At 41.9% G+C, this 21,618-nt stretch overlaps 1 protein-coding gene across 1 annotated transcript in view; it reads left to right on the top strand.

The window, feature by feature from the left end:
* Positions 1 to 2,057: 2,057 nt before the first annotated feature.
* The window catches only part of igfbp2b (insulin-like growth factor binding protein 2b), a 29,073-nt gene continuing 9,512 nt past the window's right edge, over positions 2,058 to 21,618 (top strand). The window contains exons 1-2 of the mRNA XM_072685590.1: positions 2,058 to 2,686; positions 21,082 to 21,239. Of these exons, the coding sequence (XP_072541691.1) occupies positions 2,287 to 2,686; positions 21,082 to 21,239 (558 nt within the window). The 5' untranslated portion in view covers positions 2,058 to 2,286. The remainder of the gene's footprint in view (positions 2,687 to 21,081; positions 21,240 to 21,618) is intronic.

The raw sequence follows: 21,618 nt of genomic DNA, 5'->3' as shown, positions 1-21,618 counted from the left end.
TGTTTAGAACCCTTTAATATTATTCTACAGTCCTAGACCACATGCTTCTTTCACTTTAGATGTTGGTTTTGTTTCTCTCAGTTTGTCAACAAATGCATGTGTAAAGGATGCAAGTGTACTGTCCATGAAGGGGCACTCAAAGTGTCATTTGTATTTACAGCAGTGGTGTAAAAGTGTCTTACACTCCACACAAACAAAAATGACCAATTCACTCTGCTTTTTTTGCTTTCTATTTTAAACGATACTTTATTTTTAAGTCAGACTGAAATAAAATACTTGTACAGTACATATAAAGATTTTTAAAGATATTTTTCAAAAATGGCAAACAAAAATGTCCCTAACCTGAAATGTTTTGATCCTCTTAATTACAAAGTTATTAAGTAGTTGACATATGAATACAAGTCAAGTCAAATCAAGTCAAATATATTTGTATAGCGCAGTAGTCACAAAGCAGCTTTACACAATCAGTAACTAGTAAAAGACAAAAAAAAAGAAAATAAATAACATAAAAAGACATGACAAATATAAGACCCCCAGTGAGCAAGCCAATGGCCATGACAGTGCCAAGGAAAAACCTGCTGGTCGGACTGGTAGGTGGGCGCTGGTCTGACGCAGGTAGAGGGGACCCCAGCGGGCAGTCTTCCAGCAGGTCAGGCTGGATGAGTAGGTGACCATTTACTCGGAGAAGGTAAAGAGACAGAGTTAGTTCTGAATGGATTTCTGGAGAGCAGCGAATGTTGAGCAGTATCAGAGTGTGTCTGACGACTCCGGCACATCATGTACACCCGATACATCAGTGCTACAAGCTAGCATACATCCCTGTTCAGGAAAGTAAGAATAGTGCTAAACTTCAGTTATTACATGAAAATAAAAGCAACATGACTAACTACATTTGCTTGGTTTGCATGAAGTCCTCTGGTGAGTAGAGGGTTTTGTGACAGTGAGACACCCTGCAAACCGTAGTGGATTTGGAGTGAGTTTACCCGAGGGTGATATGGTGGTCATACAGTCAGAAACGCCATTTATTTTCCCATAGAGAAAACTGCTTAGAGGTGGAGTTCCTTATTTGGGCATTGCCCTGACCACATAACATAACGCAGACACATTAGACATTTTAGAGGTGTATCGGTCACTGAATTATATATACTAACAATTCAAACCTTCCCTGAAGTCCAGAAGAACAATTCCTATGTACTTTTACTACTTTTCGTTGTACTCTTGGCCCCAACACCTGATTAAACTGAGGACCTCATAATTGTCAGGGTTAATGACAGTCATTAGTACTGCAAAATGCAGTGGGGCTGGAACAGTTCTGTTCACCACAGTGTGCGCTGCAGTGGGTATTTTTAAAAATGCCATATTTATTTGTCTTATCTTTTTTTTTTGTAATTTATTATTAATTTATTGATTTATTAATATGAGGATGGCACTGACTACAGAAGACAGACAACATGTTAATAGCTTGTTAATAAATACATGTATTATAGCTTATAGTATATTTAACAGGGCCATAGTGTATGTAAAGTGTATGTGTGTGTGCATATATATATATATATATATATATATATATATATATATATATATATATATATATATATACTTTTACATACTTTTTTATATATGTACTTTTAAATAGTATGTTTAAATGTTGATTTTATTATTTTTTATGATTTAATATTTCTGTCCCCAGTCCTCCACTTTAACTGAGTGACACTTTGACCCGAGGGTTCACTAAAGTACAGTTTCTTTGTAGAGGATGTCTTTCTCCACTCCTGCCCCCAACACCTGATTCAACTCAAGAAGGACTTGGTCATGATCTGAAGAAACAGGGAAAACAGTGAAATGAGCAGAGCAGCTGGGCCTCCAGAACTGGAAAGAAAACAAACAGTGGAAAACACTGATCTGCCAAACAAAATAGGAAAACAAGGACGATGTACAGTGCGCACGCCTGATTTTCCACTTTCCCCCCTCCTCCCAAACATTGTTTTCCACGTGTGCGTGCGTGCGTGCGTGCGTGCGTGCGTGTGCGTGTGCGTTCACCCAGGGTCGTCCAAAGCTAACAGTACATCGTGCTTGTTTGACCAGCCCTTGCTGCTGCATGTGTGCTGCCTTCAAGTGGTGATGTCAGAGGAACATGGCAGCAGATAGGACCCAGCAGAGAGCGTCCCCTCGCTCTCGCCTCACCTGTGGCCGGCCGGTCTGCACTCTCCTACCTGCAGCTGGCCCCTTCACACCGCTCTGAACTCTAAATCCGCGCGCTCCTTTCTTCCTCCACGGCAAACGGCGATGTGGTGCTCGCGCTCGCTCTCGTCGTGCACGCGGAAGCCGCCGCTGGGCTCGCTGCTGTTGCCGCTCCTGCTCGCGCAGCTGCTGCGCGCCTCGCCCGGGGAGCTCGTGTTCCGCTGCCCGAGCTGCACGGCCGAGCGCCAGGCCGCGTGCCCCAGCCCGCCGGCCGCGTGCGTCGAGATCGTGCGCGAACCCGGCTGCGGCTGCTGCCCCGTGTGCGCGCGCCTGCTGGGCGAACCGTGCGGCGTGTACACCCCGCGCTGCGCCAGCGGACTGCGCTGCAGCCCCGTCCCCGGGGAGCCGTACCCGCTCGAGCAGCTCATCCGGGGACTCGGGCGCTGCGAGAGGAGAGTGGAGCCCACGGTCAGCCACGACATATCGTACACTAACACGGAGGACGGTGAGTGCCGGGCAACGAGAAAGCGCGGGGAGTGGAGGTGCGCAGTTAAACTGGCATGTGAACTCTCCCAGTGATGAAGTAACTCCTGAATGAACTCATATAGTGATGCATTCAGTACTGGGAGATGTGCATAATGTGTGTGTGTGTGTGCGTGCACTTGTGCATAAGGTGTGTATATGCATAGTTTGCTATGTATATAAATAAAGTGTGGGGCTATACATATTGAATGCATGTATATAATTTGTAGTTATGCAATGTAGTGTGGAGTTGGTGATAGTGTTTATGTGCATACAATATACATAGTTTGTGTGCATGCATAACATGGGTGGAGTTATGCATTTTGTGTGTTTGCATAAAGAATTCATAGTTAAGTGTGTGCAGTTATACATAGTGTATACATATATATAAGAACTGTGGGGTTAGGCATAGTGTGCCCATATCCTCAAAGTGTGTGTAGTTATGCATGTTGTGGGTGTGCCTACATAGTGTGCATACATATGATGTTTAGTATGTATATGCATAAAGAGTGTGACATCATGCATCATGCAATAAAGAGTGTGGACTTGGGCATAGTGTGTATATGCATATGGAGTTAGGCACAGTGTGTGTGTATATATCCACAAAGTGTGTTTAGTTATGCACAGTGTATATGTATGCATAAGATATGCCTAGTGTGTATACAGTATACATACAGAGTGTTGAGAGTGTGGTGTTAAGTGTAGTGTGTGTATGCACAAGGAGTATTTAGGGTATGCACATTGTAGAGTATTTAGTTATGCACATTGTGTGCATATGCATAAAGTGGGTGTAGGTATGCACTGTGTGCATATCCATAAAGTGTGTGTAATCATGCACAGTGTATGTTTATGCATAAAGAAATGTGTGTATATGCATACAGAGTGTGGAGTTAGGTGTAGTGTGTGTGTATATATCCACAAAGTGTGTTTAGTCATGCACGGTGTATATGTATGCATTAGATATTCCTAGTGTGTATACAGTATATAACAAAGTGTGGTGTTAAGCGTAGTGTGTATATGCACAAGGAGTATGTAGTTAGGTATAGTGGTGTGTATATATACAGAATGGGTAGTTATGCACATTGTGTGCATATGCATAAAGTGGGTGTAATCATGCACAGTGTATGTTTATGCATAAAGAAATGTGTGTATATGCATACAGAGTGTGGAGTTAGGCGTAGTGTGTATATGCATAAAGAGGGTGTAGTTATGCACTGTGTGTATATGCATAAAGAGGGTGTAGTTATGCACTGTGTGTATATGCATAAGGAGGGTGTAGTTATGCACTGTGTGTATATGCATAAAGAGGGTGTAGTTATGCACTGTGTGTATATGCATAAGGAGGGTGTAGTTATGCACTGTGTGTATATGCATAAAGAGGGTGTAGTTATGCACTGTGTGCACAGAGTGTGGGGGTAGGCCTAGTGTGTACATGCATAAGGAGTATGTAGTTAGGTACAATGGTGTGTATATATATGGAATGGGTAGTTATGCATAGTGTGTATAGAAAGTTTGTGTAGGTATGTATGAAGAGTAGTTATGCATAGTGTATGCATAAAGTGGGTGTAGTTATGCACTGTGTGTTCAGATTCAGTGAATGTGCATAAAGAGTGTCCCTATGCATAAAGTGTGGAGTTTTACAGTTATACACAGTGTCTGTACAACAAAACAACATAACACAAAGACATGTGCAACAGGTCAAGCAAATCAGCCCGTTACGAGATGCACAGTGCATGTATGTTTTTATGCAGTGCATATTCTTTTATTTTAATGCTGCAGAAGTAAGTACAATCAGAAAGTACATGTAGTTTATCGCTGTACAGCACTGTAGTTATGCATAGTGAATAGTGGATTCATAGTGAATGAATAAAGAGAGTGTATAGTAATGCAAAAAAATACGGTACATATGCATGAAGTGTGTGTATATGCAGAAAGCATAGTGCTCTTGCGAAAGTGTCGATGTGGTCATTGTGCATGTGACTGTGACAGGACTGCATGCTTGTCATAATGAGTGCTGAAGAGCTTTCAGGGTAAAGGCCTTTGTGCGGCTGCTTTAAGGCTATGTATTTTGTAGAGCTATATTTAGACTTCTCCGAGCAAATGTTGGGCGGCATGTCCTGTCATTTGCTTGTACTAATAATTCAGCACACTGCTGTTGAAGAGAGCGCTGGAAGCTTCCTGAAGGACATCTTTAAAACATTATATTACAGCACCTGATTCAGCCACCATAGAGTTTGAGAAGGTATCTTGCTTGATCAGTTGATAAGGCGGCTAGCAAAATAAGCTTGTTAGCTGTTGAGCTGTTGACAGTGTAACTTTCTCCCCAGGTCTCACACACCATCCACAGTGCCTCCTCTTAGACTGTAGCTTAATAATAATAATAATAATAATAATCATACAGTCATAACCGGTTCCTGTAAAATAGCGCTAACCAAAATATGCATGTGTCCACATGTTTGTGGACACCCCTTCTAATGAATGCATTCAGCTTTTTTAGGTTTCACCCATCGCTGACAAAGCTGTGTGTATTAAATGCATACACACAGCTTGTCTAGTCTGAACATGAACCTATTGGCATCATGCCTAATGCCAGGTGTGGGCAAGAGGGGTATAACACTGCATAGCATTAAACTGTGGAGCAGTGGAACTGTATTCTGTGGAATGATGGTGCTTTATCCATGATTTTGGGATGAGATGGGGTGGTGATCATCCAACATCCTGACTTCACTAACGCTCTTGTCGCTGAATGCAATCAAATCCTCACAGCAGTGATCAAAAAAATGTAGAAAGGCTTCTTCCCTGGACAGAAGAGACAGTTACTCCAATAAAGGCAGGATCAAATCTTTTTAATTTTATAAACAACTTGATTTCAGAAGAAACAATGAATGAGCCATTGTCCAAATACTTTTGTCCATATAGTGTATTACATTATTTTTGTGTTGCTTAATTATTAATAAATGCAAATTAGAATAAGCATGTTTGATTAAACGAAATAATGAAAAAGCAGGTGATTAACCTATATTTTGACCAGTCCTCTCTGCATGATGGGCAGTCAGCTCTCATTATCTCGCTTTGCTTTGCCAGCTGAATGTGCGATCTAATGAGAAAGGGCTTCTTTTTTTTGGTAATCACAATGACTGAGCTTTGCCAGAGGCATTTGCTTTGAAACAAATTGGCTGCCATTATCATAATGTGCAGCTGAATTTCCAAGAAATCAAAGGGGGGAAAGGCTAATGTAGTTTGGCAACGATTAGCACAGTGGACTTTGAGCTCGGTCCAGCCTCTCATGTGAATCTGCCTGGACGCACCGGCCGTGATGTGTCTGCACGAAACAGTGTATTTTGGGATGCCCGAGAACTGAAGAAACTGGAGCTGCCAGACCTGCAGGGGTAAATAATCTGGCCCCATCAGACCCAGTGACTCAGAGACGCTGCGTAAAGAAAAAGCTGTTGCAAGGCCAAACAGAAACACAGAGCCTGCTATGTAAATTACAGATTAGATAAAGGAAAAGCAAATACGCTGAAGGACAGCTTAGTGAGCGGAGACCTCCTCTGATCAGGTTTCGGTCCAATAAAAATAATACTTACTACTGCAAAACGTCACTCTGAAGGACTGCTTTTAATTACATCTTGCTTAAAGCTGCCATTGAATGAATTTATTAAAACTTGCAAGTTTAATGTAGAAATAGGAACTATATGACTTTGGTAGGGGGTGAAAAAATGGCCAGATGCGGCTTTACAAGCCTGTTTACAACCCTGTTGTTTTGCCTCCGAATGAAACGGCCTTGTAAAAGAAATGATAAGCTTCACTTTTATTGGCTGGTTTAGGACACCACAGCGGCTCACAGGAGCAACATAGCATAGCATAGCTATGTTTTTAACACTGTAACAAGAACACTTTAACTATATGTATCTAACTGTGCTTAGCTAACTAAGCTGGGTCAGCTTTTAGCTGTGCCTCCACCCAGCATCCACACCATTTGATGTGTATTTAGCTCTAGACTGGGGTGGTCTAGTTTGTGTTTGAGGGAGTGGGTGTGTAGCAACCTGTTTATCTTTAACAAGCAGAGTCTGGTGGTGGTGGTGTGCTGCTTGGGTCTGAAAACTGACTCCCGAATTGGTTTTAGGGTTTTGGAATTGGTACATTTTACAGCCCTGTTTTGGTAATTTTGGTGTTACAGGTTCACGGTATGTTACTCACCTGTGCGGTATAGAGGGCTGGCATTGACGTCATGTTCCCGCTGGAACACCTGGAGCCCCCTCTAATCGGACTAACATTTGGCAACATGGCTGTGTTTATTAGGGACAACAGCCAAACTGGGAACGAAACAAGTGATTATCTGCTAAGGCTCACATCACACATGTTTATAGCCTCATATCTGAGAGTGAGTGAATGGTCTTAGGAGAGTTTTTGACTGTGTTCAGCAGCATTTAGCAGACTGGTTCATCCAGGTGTACTTGTTGCTGGTCGTTTAACTGAACTACGATGGGCTGGGGTTTATTCCCACCTGTTTTCAGAGCGTGACTTCACCGTTCAGTGAGCGCCCACACGCTTCAACCACGTGGTGGTTGGTGTGGCGCAACAGATGACACCACTACCTGCCACTGAGCTACCACAACCATCAATTCCCAATCTGGGTGACTATGCTGTGCTACACCAATAAGAGTCCTTGGGCAAGACTCTTAACACTACATTGTCCCACTGCTGTAATACAAGTGCAGCAAACTATTGCTAAGGTACTATAAAAAGACAGCTCAGAATTCTTGCTAAATCTATTTCTACAGTCAATTGCACAGCTCTTTGTCATTTTTTTATGTCTTTGTGTTTTGAGTGTTGCCGCTCAGTCAGTCTTTTTGCCACTCAGTGGGCATGGCCACAGTGACTCCTGTCAACTGTGATGGAAAGTGCATACCCTCTATAACCTGAATGGTGTTTAAGTCCAGTAGCATTCGAACTCAACTAGTAGATGTTCAAAACAAGCTAGTCAAGGGGGTGGTTGAGGTTTGTTAAGGAAATAAAACAAACACTTTAACACACTGAACTCTAGAGCACTCCTAATGTAGAAACCATTAGCAGATATGGGTGTGTAGAACACATTTTGGGTTTGGGTCCCACAGGGTTTTGTTTTAGGGTTTGTGAAAATGTTGCTAATTGTGGCAGTAATGTAGTTATGAGCATATATAACCAAATTACAGGCCAATGCTCAGGCTTTAAGGGGTTAAAAAGCAAATAATCAAACCACAACACAATGGAGCCATTTCTGATGTATATTAATAAAAACAGTGTTTGCCAGTATTTATGAGATAAATAAAAAAACCCAACAAACCATATATTCTTTCTGCTTCCTCTTGTTCTATGTATTATCTGACCACTTAAATGCAGATAATCAATAAACACAAACTGAATACAGCTTTAATCATGACCACACTGTGTTCTCTGTGTGTTGGAGTCTAATTGTGAGTGCACTGCTCCACCTGTAGTCAGCTTTGCTCATGTACCAGCCTGCTAAGACGAGCATCGGAGCCTGCTAGGAGCAATGGCTCCAGCAGTGATGTGATCCCTGCCCTGACACTCTTCTCATGGCCTTCAGTTTGACGTTTCTGACAGCTGATCAGTAGACCACAGTAAAAGAGTGATTATAAATGCAAGATATGACCATGGAGTGTGTGGATGAGGCAAGAGCCTTGGCTTTCTGCCTTGTGGCAGGGAATGGAGCACTGTTACTTGCATGAGATTGTGAACTGTTGCCTTTGGAAACTTTGAAATCCCCTGAATGTGAACTGCCAGATCTGTCTAAATGATGCTTTTTATTATGCAAGGTGTGCAACGAAGCCATAAGTGTGTCTCAGGGTACAAGAATGAGGCCTTGAAATTAAAGTTAGAGGTTCTAGGTCTGTTCTGTCAGATGTAAGAACTAAATCTGTCTGTTTCTTTTATCCTGTGTTTACAGGAGAATAATTTGGTCCTTGTAAGCTACCTGATAGATTATAGACCATAGTTATGATAATGATTTCTTCCCACAGTTCCTCATTTAGAAAGTGCTTTACAAAATGCTGATTTATTCTTTTATGGAGCATGAGCTCTTGGCACTCTTGATCAGCTTTGTATCCTTTCAGATCTAAAATGTCTTTTCACAGTGGAAGGATGAACACAAACAATCTGTATATGTTTTTCAGATCTGAAGTGAGAGTGGAGCTTGGTTTCCTCCTCTTTTCTAAAGATGTTACATTATAGTAGTGCTGGTTATCTGGTTGTCTGGTTGAGGCAGTATTGGTGGCCTACCATGTCTTGCACAGTTGCTGGAAGTTTTACTGAATCATTTTATACACTATTTGTACACAAAATATGTGGACACCTGCTCATTTATTGTTAAAATCCTGCTTTTGTTGGAAAAACTGTCTCTACTGTCTAGGTAAATCTTTCTGATAGATTTTAAAGCATTACTGTGAGGATTTGATTGACTTGCATTCAGCGACAATAGCGTTAGTGAGGTCACCAGGATATTCGCCAGGACAATCAGCACCCCACCTGAACCTAAACTCCTCAACTCATCTCAAAAGTATTGGATGGAGCAACATAATTCTAGAGAAGCCAGTTCCACTGCTCTACAGCTTAATGCTGGGGGCTTTATACCCATCTAGACCACACCTGACATTAGGTATGGTGCCAATAGGTTCATGTTTATCTGCTCCAGAGAGTCCTAGTACTTCTCCAAAGGAATTAGACAATCTGTTGTTTGTGTGAATTTGTGTAAAATCTGTGTCAGCAATGGGTGGAACTTAAAGTAGCTATATGCATTCATTGGAAGGGGTGTCCACTAACATTTGGACATATAAAGTGTTTTCTATTGACTTTCTTTGTCCGCAACTGGAATATTTTAGGTCTAATCTTCTCGTGAAAAGGAATGGTTTATACCTGATGGCTGTTTAGATTGGAAGTGCAGTAAATTTGATTGCTGCTTTGTTTAACACAAGGTTGTGGGTTCGACACTATGCTGCCACTGTTGGGACCTTATCCCCTTTACACTCCAAGGCTTATTACACACTACAGTGTATTATTCAGTAGATACAGGGACTTCAGAACATACTGGTGGGGCTATTCTTTGGTAATAGATATTTGTAATAATGCTTTCGTCCGGCTGGTGGGCCATAAGCTTTTTAAGGGGTTAAGTAAGGTTCAGCTTAACCCTTTCTGCTTCAGGGGTGCTGTAGGATAGCTCATTATTTTTTTTTTATAAACTTAAAAAGACGTAAAGTAAAGTAATATATGTGTGGATATATAAACCATCTGTCCCAACCTCAGTCTTTACCTTCTAATGTGTACGGTCTGTTTGGCTCTTTTTTTCTTTTTTCATTGTTTCTTTCTTGGCGTGTGTACTGTGATTGCCCTCGAAGGCCCGCGGGGGGTGTGATGTGTTGGCGCCTGTACCCCCCCTCCCCCTCAGCACCCCCACAGAGACTAATTAGAGTGGGGATGCCTTGGGTGGCGGCTACGTGTCAGTACCTGTGACCCCAGAGAGGCTCCTCATGGGCAGCTTTCTTTACCTTTGCCTAAAGGCATTAGGGGCGTCAAGAGTGTCAGTCATGCGATGGAAATAAACGCCGGCCGTCCATCTCCCCCAGCCCTGTCGAGCAACACCCCCCGCTGTTGCTCATCTGCAGACTAGAAAAGAGATTGTGGTGGGTGTGTTCAAAGCAGCACTTACAGAATGACACATCCAACTGTCTTTCACCTCGCACTGTAAAACTGACACAAGGCCTCAGGTGCTTTTACTCAGACAGAAGACAGGGATGAAAAGTTGAAGTGTAAGCAGGATAGACAGTCTGAATTCACTGTAAAATACATCGCTGTCTTTTCATTACAAACAAATAAAAGTGGACGGAAGTGAAGCTTTGCGTACACATTCAAAGGCAAAATATCATCATGGTAGCCAATATTCCCACACCAATTTTTATTGGATTATTTGATGCAATAACAAATGGTTTGAGGATTTCATATGGGCATGTATTTAAACTCAGTAATAGGGAATATGTATAAATGTGACCTTTCTGATTAATATCGGGATAATAATTGGAACTTAAACTGTACATTCTTTCTTTTTTTCGGTCAAAACAGAACATAATTTTTTATTTAAATTTTTAAAGGCTTGAATATTGAACATGAATAATGTAGGATATAATTAAAAGTGTAGCTGCAATTTAAAGATTGCAGCCTTTCAGAAAGTAATTTTAATGTGTCAGAAAATTCACTTTTATTGTAAACCACTGCTGTAAACACAAATCATATTTTGAGCGTCAGCTCATGGACAGCCGTGCACGTAGATTTGTTGACAAGCGGAGAGATACAGAACCAATATCTGAAGTGAAGGAAGCATGTGGACTGAGGGGGTAGAGTGGTCTTACAGAATATTATGTAAATACACAGTTACACAGTTCTTGTGAGATGTCAAAGTTCATAGTGCGGTAGCAGCATAGTGTGTGGCAATGATAGAGAGTGGCAATGATAGAGACACTATTCTCCCTGTTAGTAGAGTAGAGTTTGGTTTATTATTATATATTTTTATTAATTGTACTCCATTCTACCCAATTTGTAAACTCCCCCTATCACTAGCAATGCCCTTGAAGGGTGAAGACTTGCACATGTAAAGCCTCTTTTGTACATGATGCTTTGCTAGGCATCCAGCACGCTCAGAGGAAAGCGCAGCTCCCCAGCTCTATTGCAACAGATAACAGACTCCTGAGCTAACCAACATTAGTTGTAGGGAGGAGGTGCCATCAGCCTTCCCCAGAGAGAGCAAGGCCAATTGTGCTCGCTCTCTCTGTATTTTGTACCCCTTAATATAGATATCGACACTGCTCACAAAACTAAGGTCAGTAAGGCCTCAAGCCCATTGAAAGACATGCGTTGGATATAAAAATAATTCTGATGCATTTCTTCACTATGTTCAGTGTGGCTCTGCTGACGGTGTGAACTCTGTTTTAAGCCGCCCTTGCTTGCGTAAGACCGGTATCCAGCAGTCCCCAGGTTTATGTTGGGGTTTAGATGTTGGTTTTGCCGTGTCTAGGCTTTTGTGCAGTTTTGATACCCAAAGCCATACAATTTGCAACACTCTTTCAAACAAAGGGTGGTTGAAAGAAACGCTGCACATTTAATGATCTCTTCCCACACAAAGAGTACCCACTTGTATTTCAGCGTACCTATTAAGTGGTTTTTGCACCGGGAGAATGCCTTATCAACAAGATTTGCCAGACTGTGCTTGTTCATTTGCTTATTTCAGAGATGGCAGATTTCGAGATGTTTACAGCTCTCGTTTGATTTAGAAACCGCTGTATATGGCAACCCCAGTCCAAAATATCAGAAGCCTAGCAACATCTCCAGTGTGTTATCTACTCTGAGAGCTGGGTGGGTGTGATGAAGTTTGTTGCTCAACAGCTTGTTAAAAGCCTGAGCTTTGGCAGCCTCTGACAGGTAGAACACAGTTACTATGGTGCCAGAAATCAGAGATCAACACCACGCTACAAAAATGAATCCAACATGTTGATGTGCATTTGGCTTTAGCAAGACGTTTCCCTCAAGAAAACTTGAAGCGGTTTCCTCCTCCGGGGCATATCGCGAGGCTGAAACTGGGTCACTTGTATTTACCTCATCTTGACTTGTATCACACAAGATTTTTGAGAAGCACTAAACACCTTGTCCTGTGTAACCTTGGACATGTAACAAGAGCAGCTCCCAGCAGACAGAAGACAGTGAAGCACTATGCAGCTGCATTTTTTGTTTTAGAGTCGCTAGTACAGTCATGTCTTTCTTGTCTTTCTGAACATATGCCTTCGGAAATCATTGGTAAACTGTAATTGTCATGTTTAGAACATGGTTAGAGGATATTTTGGAGGAGCCTGACTTATTTAAACCTCAGACCTCAGACAAGGGAGTGGTGTCACCATGGAGAGATCCAAAGAGCTCTCTGAGGCCTTCAGAAAGAAGGGTGTAGATGCAGATGAGTCAACTGACCAACACGGTCAGACCGTTCTAGCAAGTTCAGACTACACCATGCAGGATCATCACGGGATCTACAGGTTGCTCTTGATGTCACAGTGGATGTCAAAGTATTGCAGCTCCTATCAGAAAGAGACTGCGGTCTGGTTTTGCCTTGCTGTTTGCAAGGTGGTTGCTCTGGTGTTGCTAGGTAGTTGTTATAGCATGCCCGGTTTTTCTATGGTGGTGCTAAGTGGTTGCTGTGATGTCCTAGGTGGTTGTTGTGGTGTTTCTAAGCGGTTGCATTGGGGTATAGTTTTGCGTAGTGATTATTATGGTCTTTCAGGTGGAGGCAAGGGTGTTGTTCAGTGGTTGATAGGTGTTTACTGGGCAGTTGCTATGGTATACTAGATGGACAGATGTGCTTTGGAAAGTTGAATCTTGAGTCTGATGTGCTGCATCTCCTTCTGTTGTTAGGCTTTTTTAAGAAAACAGCATTTCTTTTAATTATTTTTGAACAAACAATGTTTTAGCTGTATGTGTTTAGTTCTGTTGCCTCTATCGATCAGCGTTGCTCAAATGAAGATTAAATGTCTGTATGTTTTAAATATGTTCAAAAACACAGTTTCAATGAAGCGTCCAGTTTTACATGACAGTACATATTCATACAGTCGCTCAGACATGCACACAAAAACACTCTGACTCTGTCATGTGCCTGCACAGATATTTCTCCTGTGCACACACACACACACACACACACTGCTGACTCATCACTCATCAGTTCTGCCTGCAGCCAGTTTCTGATTTATGACCTCATGTTGCTGCCGCTGTTTCACCTTTTGCATTTCTAATTACAGACAAAGCCAACACAAAGCAAAGCAGTGTGCTTGTTGGAGAGGAGAGGTGCTCGGCAGGTAGCTCACCTTCTGTTAAACCGCAGTTCAGCACTGCTTTGTCAGCCGGAGCAAGAGAACGTGTTTCTTTAGGCCCAGCTAGTCATGGACCATGATCTGCAAAAGTGCTTTTGACCTGTCGTTCAGAAATAATTTTCAAGACATGACACTGGAGGTCTGAGGCAGCTACAGCACCGGAATTCAGGATTGCTTAACTGAAACTGATAAAATAACCATCAGAGCGTAGTAGGAACCTGTGTGGTACTTGTTTCATGTAGTAGTTAAGTGGTTGCTAGGTGGTTGTTATGATGTTGCTTGGTGATTGCTCTGATGTTGCTTAGTGGTTGCAGTGTTGTCTCTGGTGGTTGCTGTGGTGTTCCTAGCTGATTGCAGCATGGTTGCTATGGTATGAAATGGTTGCCATGGTGTTTCTAGGTGGTTGCAATGGTACTGGGGGTAACTATGGTGTTGTTAAATGGTTGATATGATATTCCTGGTGGTTGTTGTGGTATTGCTAAGTGGTTGCTAGATGTTTGGTATGATGTTGCTTGGAGATTGCAATGGCGGCATTGGTCTTAAAGTTACATTTAGGGAAAAATGCTGACAAATGTGACAGATGTGGTTGCTATGGAAACACAAGAAGAGCAGGCTGAACAAGCATGTTCTGCCTGAACCTTTTTAATAAAGGCCTTAATATGATAAAAAATTAAATATTAGATGTCAGCTTTGGCTCGCAATTCCTAAATTCTCAAAAAAGTTAATGAGGTTATTTAAATGTTTTACTTAATTTTCATTACTTTGTATATACCCTGTTATGTAAATGCATATTAATTACATTAGTTACTTACATAAATAATTTTAAAAAATTAAACTTTTTTTTGCATTTGTTTCCATTTGTTTCTGTATCAGAAATGAACTTTTTTGTTGTTTTACAAAAGAACACAAGCATTCTTGTGAAATTAAAATCATACAACATATTTTACTTCAAACATAAACATCTGCTACATTATTTATTACATAATATAGCTATTAAAAGCTTAAAAGCCAAATGGACAGTCCATCTGGATATCTGGACTCCAGCAGCAATATAGCTAGTTGTTATCAACTGGTGAATTACTCTATATGTTATGATCATTAAGAAGCCACAACTAAACATGGTCAAGCTGCATGGAATTCTGTCCAAAATACACTAATTATAGCTTTAAGGCCCAGGCAGCCTCAAGGTTCACCTCCTAAAGCTGGGATATAATATCGAAAGTGCATGTTGGCCACAGCAGGAGGCCTTCCTGTGCTGCTGCTTTAGGGGAACACACGTGGGAACACTGCTTCCTTTCTTCTCATTGCACTATGAAACACTGCAAAACGCATTACTGAGTTTCTACTAATGCCCTGATATCTTTACAGAAATCAGGGATGTTGTGCAGTAAGAAATAGAATTGTTTATCTACAGATGTTGTGTTTTCTACAGATTAGAATTACAGTAGAATAGAAGAGTCTTTTTATATACACTATATAAAAGATATTAAAATGTATTTACCCCCCATAGGCATAAAAGCCTTGCCTTTTTTAAATCCTTGCTGCTCCAAAGACTCAAAAGATGTCACTTTCTTCTTGTGATTTCATTTAAAGCAACAGTTCATTATTTATAGACAAAACATGTCAGTCTGGACAGCCTCTCCATTCTGCACACAGATACACACAGTCCAACTTCTATCTGTGGACGTGTTTCCAAGGTGTTTGGATGCGCAAAATACCACCGATAATACTGCATTATCAACTGGTATGGCTAACAGTGCTAACTTGAGACAGTGCTAACAGCGCTAACCTGGGTCATAAACAGTGGTATATAATTTGGTTAGATTTGCCATAAAACACCAGTAAATATATATATATATGGTGTGACGTGATTCCCAGCTCTGACATAAGTTGGCCAATACCTAAAAATAGTATATTATGTTATACTATTATACTATGTTATACTATAACTATACACTATGTATATTATTTATGCTTTGGAAACACAGTTTGGCACATTTTTGGTGCTTAATGCATCACAACAATCATTGCAGACACTAATGGCAGCCATTCGTAGAATGATGCAACTACTTTAGAAACTTGCCAACTTTGAATGTAACAGTCTTGATTCAGTTCTAAACAATTTGGCTTTATTAGTGGAGCACATTTCAAAATAGCCATTGTCCCAAAGCACTGTTACAGTCTGCGATGGTATGATAACCATCCCAAAGCAAAACACTGCGGCACTGTGACACTGCGGGATTACACTGTTTACTCCTGCCAAGTCTTTTCTCCTTCCAGCTTTCGCATTAGTGCTATTGGAAAAATACTGCACCAATCAACACCTCATGTTCAACACCCAGTCGCCACTTAGTGGTATGGAAGGCAAATTCAATTAGTCCTAAGCCTCCATTCACTGTGTTTCTCCTTTGGGGAGACAGAGCTCTTGTTGCATGTCCAAGGTTAAATAGAACAAGGTGTTTAGTGCTTCTATTATGAGGCCTATATTTCTTCCTCTAGCACCAACGAACACCACATTGTGACTGTAAAAATGAGTTGAAACAAAGGTTTAAATAAGCAGTGAAGCTTTAATGTAAATAAACATTTAATAAAGACTATTAAAGAGCAGATGTTTGAAACCTTGACTCAGTGAAAGGGTTATGCTGTGACTTTCAAGCAGCCATGAAGTATGTTAGGGCAGAGAGATGCCATCACAAATGGACCTATCAAACACTTAAGGATACGATCCTGCACACACACATACACACTCACAGCGGGAGAATTTAGTTTGCCAGGAAGAGGAGCAGTTTTCCCTGAAAGAAAAGCTGTATTAGCTTGTACCCTTTTCTTTAGTGCCTCCATGTGTACTGTGGATCAAAACCCTCACTGAAGTCGTATGCTTACATAACTCCAAGAGCAAGCAACCAGCCAGCCTTTCAGGCATCCCAGCTGTCTGTGTTTTCCTTCCATTACTTTTTCACAGTACAGGTCTGGCAGAGTCCGAGACCTCACTGGAGCCTGTTGAGAAAAACAACATGGCTGCGCCGCTCTTGCTCCATAACTTGTTATTCTGACATACAGAGCTCAGTGGGGTGGTAAAGAGTTTTCTTCTGTCAATGTTTTACCAGAAGGGTAAACTGTAGACAGGTTTCAATCAATGTCAGTGTCTTCTGGTTGCTTTGCCAGCGTGCAGTGCTGAGGGACTTGTGGGAGACTCTTTCAGCGCTCTGGACTTCAGCAAACCAAATGTGACCAGAGCTTCTATACACATGAACTTTAGCGTATGTTTTTAAGGGCTGCACTTTTAAACATAACTAGTTCGTAACTAGCTAAATGTAAGCATGTGGTTGTGCCATATTGTGTCATTTCTCAAAATCTTGGGTGGAATCTTACGTTTAGTAAACACAGCTCTCTAGCAGACATATCATGCGGTTGGTATAGCGTAGTGGGTAACAGTCGGCCTCCACGTGGCATACTAGAGTGCATTTCCCGGACTGGGCGAGCCCACCACACCACACCACATCAGTAAAATCCTTGGAGAAGACTCCTAACACTACATTTGCCTACCTGAAGTCAATTAATAGAGGAGTTGGTCCCTGTTTGCTGTAGCAACAGTCCCCAATGCTATGTGAGGGCTTTCCAATAGATGTTGGAATGTTGCTGGGATTCAGATTTAGTTGCATTTAGACATAAGCATTAGTGAGGTCAGGTACTGATGATGGGTGACTAGTTCTGGATCATAAACACCGCCCCGACTCATATTGGATGTTCCTCCATCCATCACTCCAAAGAACACAGTTCTGCCGCTTTATTGCAGGAGGCTTATATGATGGAGGGCAAGGTGATGGCACAGCAGCATGAAATGTAGTAAGCTGGCCGGTGCCAATGCTATGCTAATGGCTAACCCCTTCAGACAGCATCCAAGGTGTGTGCCTAGGGAGTATGTCTACCAACAAGCTGATAATGTCTAATCTCACACATTGGACAACCTCTTCTTGTCCCTAAACACCTCCATCATAAAGGAGGCTCATCAGGGGTTCTACTTCCTGAGGATCCTGAAGAAGACCAGGATGTGCACATCCATCCAAATGCTTCCACAGAAGATAGACAGCATTCTCAGTCTCAGACAGAAAAGCACTGCAGCGGGTGGTGAGGACTATTAGTGTCTATTTTAAAAACTGTACAAGGTACAAGACAACTGTCCTCTTAACATCTTACCAGGTTTTAGGAACAGCAGGGAAGCCAGACTGTATCACAGTCCACGCAACCCTGCAAGAAAGTCTTTGTCCACACCCGGACCACACAGCCCACACACAGAGAGGAAGGGACTGAGTAGGAGGTGTTGTTGGGCCAGGCCCGGGAATGTGAGCGAAGAGAGGGGATGCTTTAGTATCTATGTAATAGCAGGTGTCCACTACCGAGCACTCTGGCCAGCAGGCTCTGAAATGAGGCAATCTCTGGACTTGCTTCTGGCAGTTTCAGACACTATTCTTAGGCCTGTTCCTCACGGCTGGGCATGAAACTCTAGGCCGAAGTGACCGTGGCTGGACGACGTGCAAAGCAAATTGCGATGAGCTGATGTCATGTCAGCCACTTTGGGCACGTGGCCCACGGGCGCAGACACACGGCAGACAATGATTAGATCACAGCACTGGCCGCTGCCCGCATCATCGGCCCAGTGCATTAGCAGGCTGAACAGCCCTGCAGAGGCCCGGTGACCCATTCACAGTGCAAGTGACATTACCAAGAGTGACATTCAGCAACGGAGCCCCTCGAGGGGACACATGTATGCTGCATTCCAGAATAAACAGAGAGAAGGAAGGCTTCATTATAATGGTAATTGCATCCTGATAGTGCCCTGATTAAAGGGGGAACCAAATAAGCAAGCTTAGAGCATCCGCCACTGGCAGGATGGGACAGAGACTGAGGTCACATACATCTGGGCCTATTAACGACACAGTGGGGATGGTACCTGCTACACCAGGCCAAAACAATAGAACAGTCAAATTTAGTTTTCCTCCTTCGCTGTTTTCCATATGTATTGTTTAGAGGTTGGAAAAGAATATTTACATATTTACATATTATTTTGAGTTTATTAAAAAAAAAAACATTTTTAGAAAAGTACATGTTTTGCACATGTGTATTAACCAGGGTAATGGCAGCTAGAGCAGGAGCAATACTCAGGAGAGTGTAGCAGAGAGCAAGTGCAGGAGAGTAAGTGACTCTAGAGAACAAGGGCCAGTTAAATTTTGTATGCTTGTAAAGGTATAGTCTGAGGTAGTGAGTATATTGTTAGGATAAACACATTATCATTCAGCCCATCCATGGCAGCAAGCAAAGGCACTCACACTAGTGTGGAGGGACAGCTAGTATGCTAGTCCAGGGGATTAAACCAACAACCTTCAAGTCCTAAACTCCTCCTCTATCTTTAAGGCCACAACTACCCCCCCCCACACACACACACACACACACACACAAGTCTTGAGAAATAGGCCTACCTATCAACCACAAACATTACACTATAATGTCATTTATTTATTTATAATGTCAATTTCAGCTATATTTCTGAATGTAACGTATTTTATTTAATTTGTAATCATATTCAGAATAATCAGATTATTTACAAGCCATTCTGGCTGTTATATTATTTTGTTATATTGTAATATAAATCACATTCACAAAACAACTTCTTATGTCTTTATGTTTTATGTTTTTTCAGGTGTTGCCTTTTTTAGACCTATTTAGACCTATATGTAAATTCTAGTGGTTCCCTAATACAGTTTTTCTCAGTCCAGTCCTTGGGGCCCATCACACAGCTAATCCAAGCCATTATAAGTCACTCATATCACTGGATACCTCATTCATTAATATTGAAAGCTACATTATAGCAAAAATGTGTATCTTGGTGGGCTCCAAAGGCTACTACAAAAATGGACTACAAGTAAAATATGTACTTGTTTGCTATAAATGAAAATGAAAGCCTTAAGAATTGTCCAGAAGTGGATTCTTGCATGTCTTTACATGTTAAACCGTATATACCCAGAACCTATAAGTAAAATTATGTCATGGTTTGTGACAATTTTTGCCATTATACTAAAGGTCACAACTAAAATTACACTTGTAAATCAAAATAATACAATCTTCACCTAATGAAAAATGAAAAACTATGATAACCCAATAGGGTATACGTTAGACAGACTACACCTCTGTTTCATAGATCACAGATTAAGGACTGTATTTTGGTAGTGTAGTAATATTTTCCATATTTCCATCAAATCTGTGCATTTTAGCACATCCTCATCCAGTTCCAGCTTAAACAATACCCACCTCTGGTTTCTATCCAAATGCAAATACAAATAATGTTATCTGCTAAACAAATACAAATAGCTTCTCTGCAGCTTCTCTGAACACCCCTACTTCCCCGCCACCGAAAAGTGACTCTGCGTAGGAGGCGCTACTGGGCCTGATCCAGGAGTGTGAATGTAACATTTTGTGACTAGCAAAGATATGTGTTCTCCAGATAACCCCTGATTTTTCTTTCAGATATTCTTACCAGGAGTCATCTACAGCATATTCATTTGCATTATTTGTGCAGAAAGAGTTCTCTTTAGCAGCGGATAAGATCATTCATTTTTTAAATAGATTTGATTAACATTTCTCGAACTCCAAGATGCGTTACATTTGCAAGAAGAACGAAAATCAACAAAAAAAAACCAAAACGGCCACACCACACACACAGTGCCCCAGCAGGCAGCAGGCAGGAGGCAAACAAGAAACAGGCCCTGATGGAGTACTTATGAGCAGGGGAGAACTCCCGCTTAGCTTGAGAGGCCTCAGAGCCACAAAGTGAATTCATTCTGGGTGCTGACTTGGGAGCAATCCACAATGTAGAGGTGGGCCTCTAAAACATCCGAGCAGTGATGTAGAGTGTCTCTGGTGGCAGTCCTTAAAAAACATCCAAGCCACCATGTAGAGTCACTTGGGCGGCCGAGCCTGAGAAGCTTAATTACTGCGATGTAGAAATGCTTAGGAAATTTCAGAGCCGTGTAGAATTTTCCTATGGGGAAACATCAGAGTGAACACGTAAACAGAAACACGACAAACGAATGGAAACTCATGTAAACCTGCACCAGCGTACTTGAGCTACACTGGAGAAACACACATTCACCCAGATGAGTTGCAGAAGCTCACCTGTGCTTGGCTGAACTTGCTCTGTGCAGATGAAAGACTGCTATCTCCTCTCAGGCCTCTAGAAGTCAGGAACTGTCATTAAAACCTGACTATTACTTGTGCTCTGATGATCTGCCAGAAACCCCCCAACTCTGATTTGAGCAAAAATGCTTCCACTCCACCATTAAAGTGACTGGCCAGATAGCAGTCAGCAGATTGACTGCAGGTTCTGAACCTCCATATTCTCTTCTGAAAGTGTGTGTGGTTTAGTTATGTGATGCCTGGTCTTTACACCTATCATCAATGTGTTTTCCTTGTCCTTTGTTAGGAGAGCTTCAAGGGACAAGGTCACCGTTACTGAAGAAGCCGACCAAAGATGCCAATTACTGGCTCAAGGAGACTGCTGTTAGGCATCACCAGAACGAACAGAGGACCAGGATGATGGTCAACCGTGTGGAGGAGCCCAAGACACCTCGGCCCAGACTGGTGAAAATCCCTTATGGTGGAGATATTCATGACCTGTTATACCTCTCAGCCCCAGGAGGGTCTCAGTTATCCAATGAAGTGACCGGAAGTCCAGAATTAACTCTGCAGAGGAAGTGGAAAAGTGCATGTACAGTCCTGTACTGACATTGGCTGGCATTGTATTTAGAACCGTAGTGCCCTCTTCTGGTTATCACACTCACACACAGTAGACACACAGTTATGTACTTACTTATGCACCTGCACATAGCTTATGCAGTTTCTGAGATCAGATCTACCTCTATGATAATTTGATAAAATTGATGATTGTGCTGAACCCAAGCTGATGACTATTGTGCAATTCAGTTTAAGCATGAAACAGCTGGAAGTGCTCTTTAGATGA

This window comes from Salminus brasiliensis, chromosome 8 (assembly GCF_030463535.1).
Source record: "Salminus brasiliensis chromosome 8, fSalBra1.hap2, whole genome shotgun sequence".
NCBI lineage: Eukaryota > Metazoa > Chordata > Actinopteri > Characiformes > Bryconidae > Salminus > Salminus brasiliensis.
This window is presented reverse-complemented; position numbering and strand designations above follow the sequence as displayed.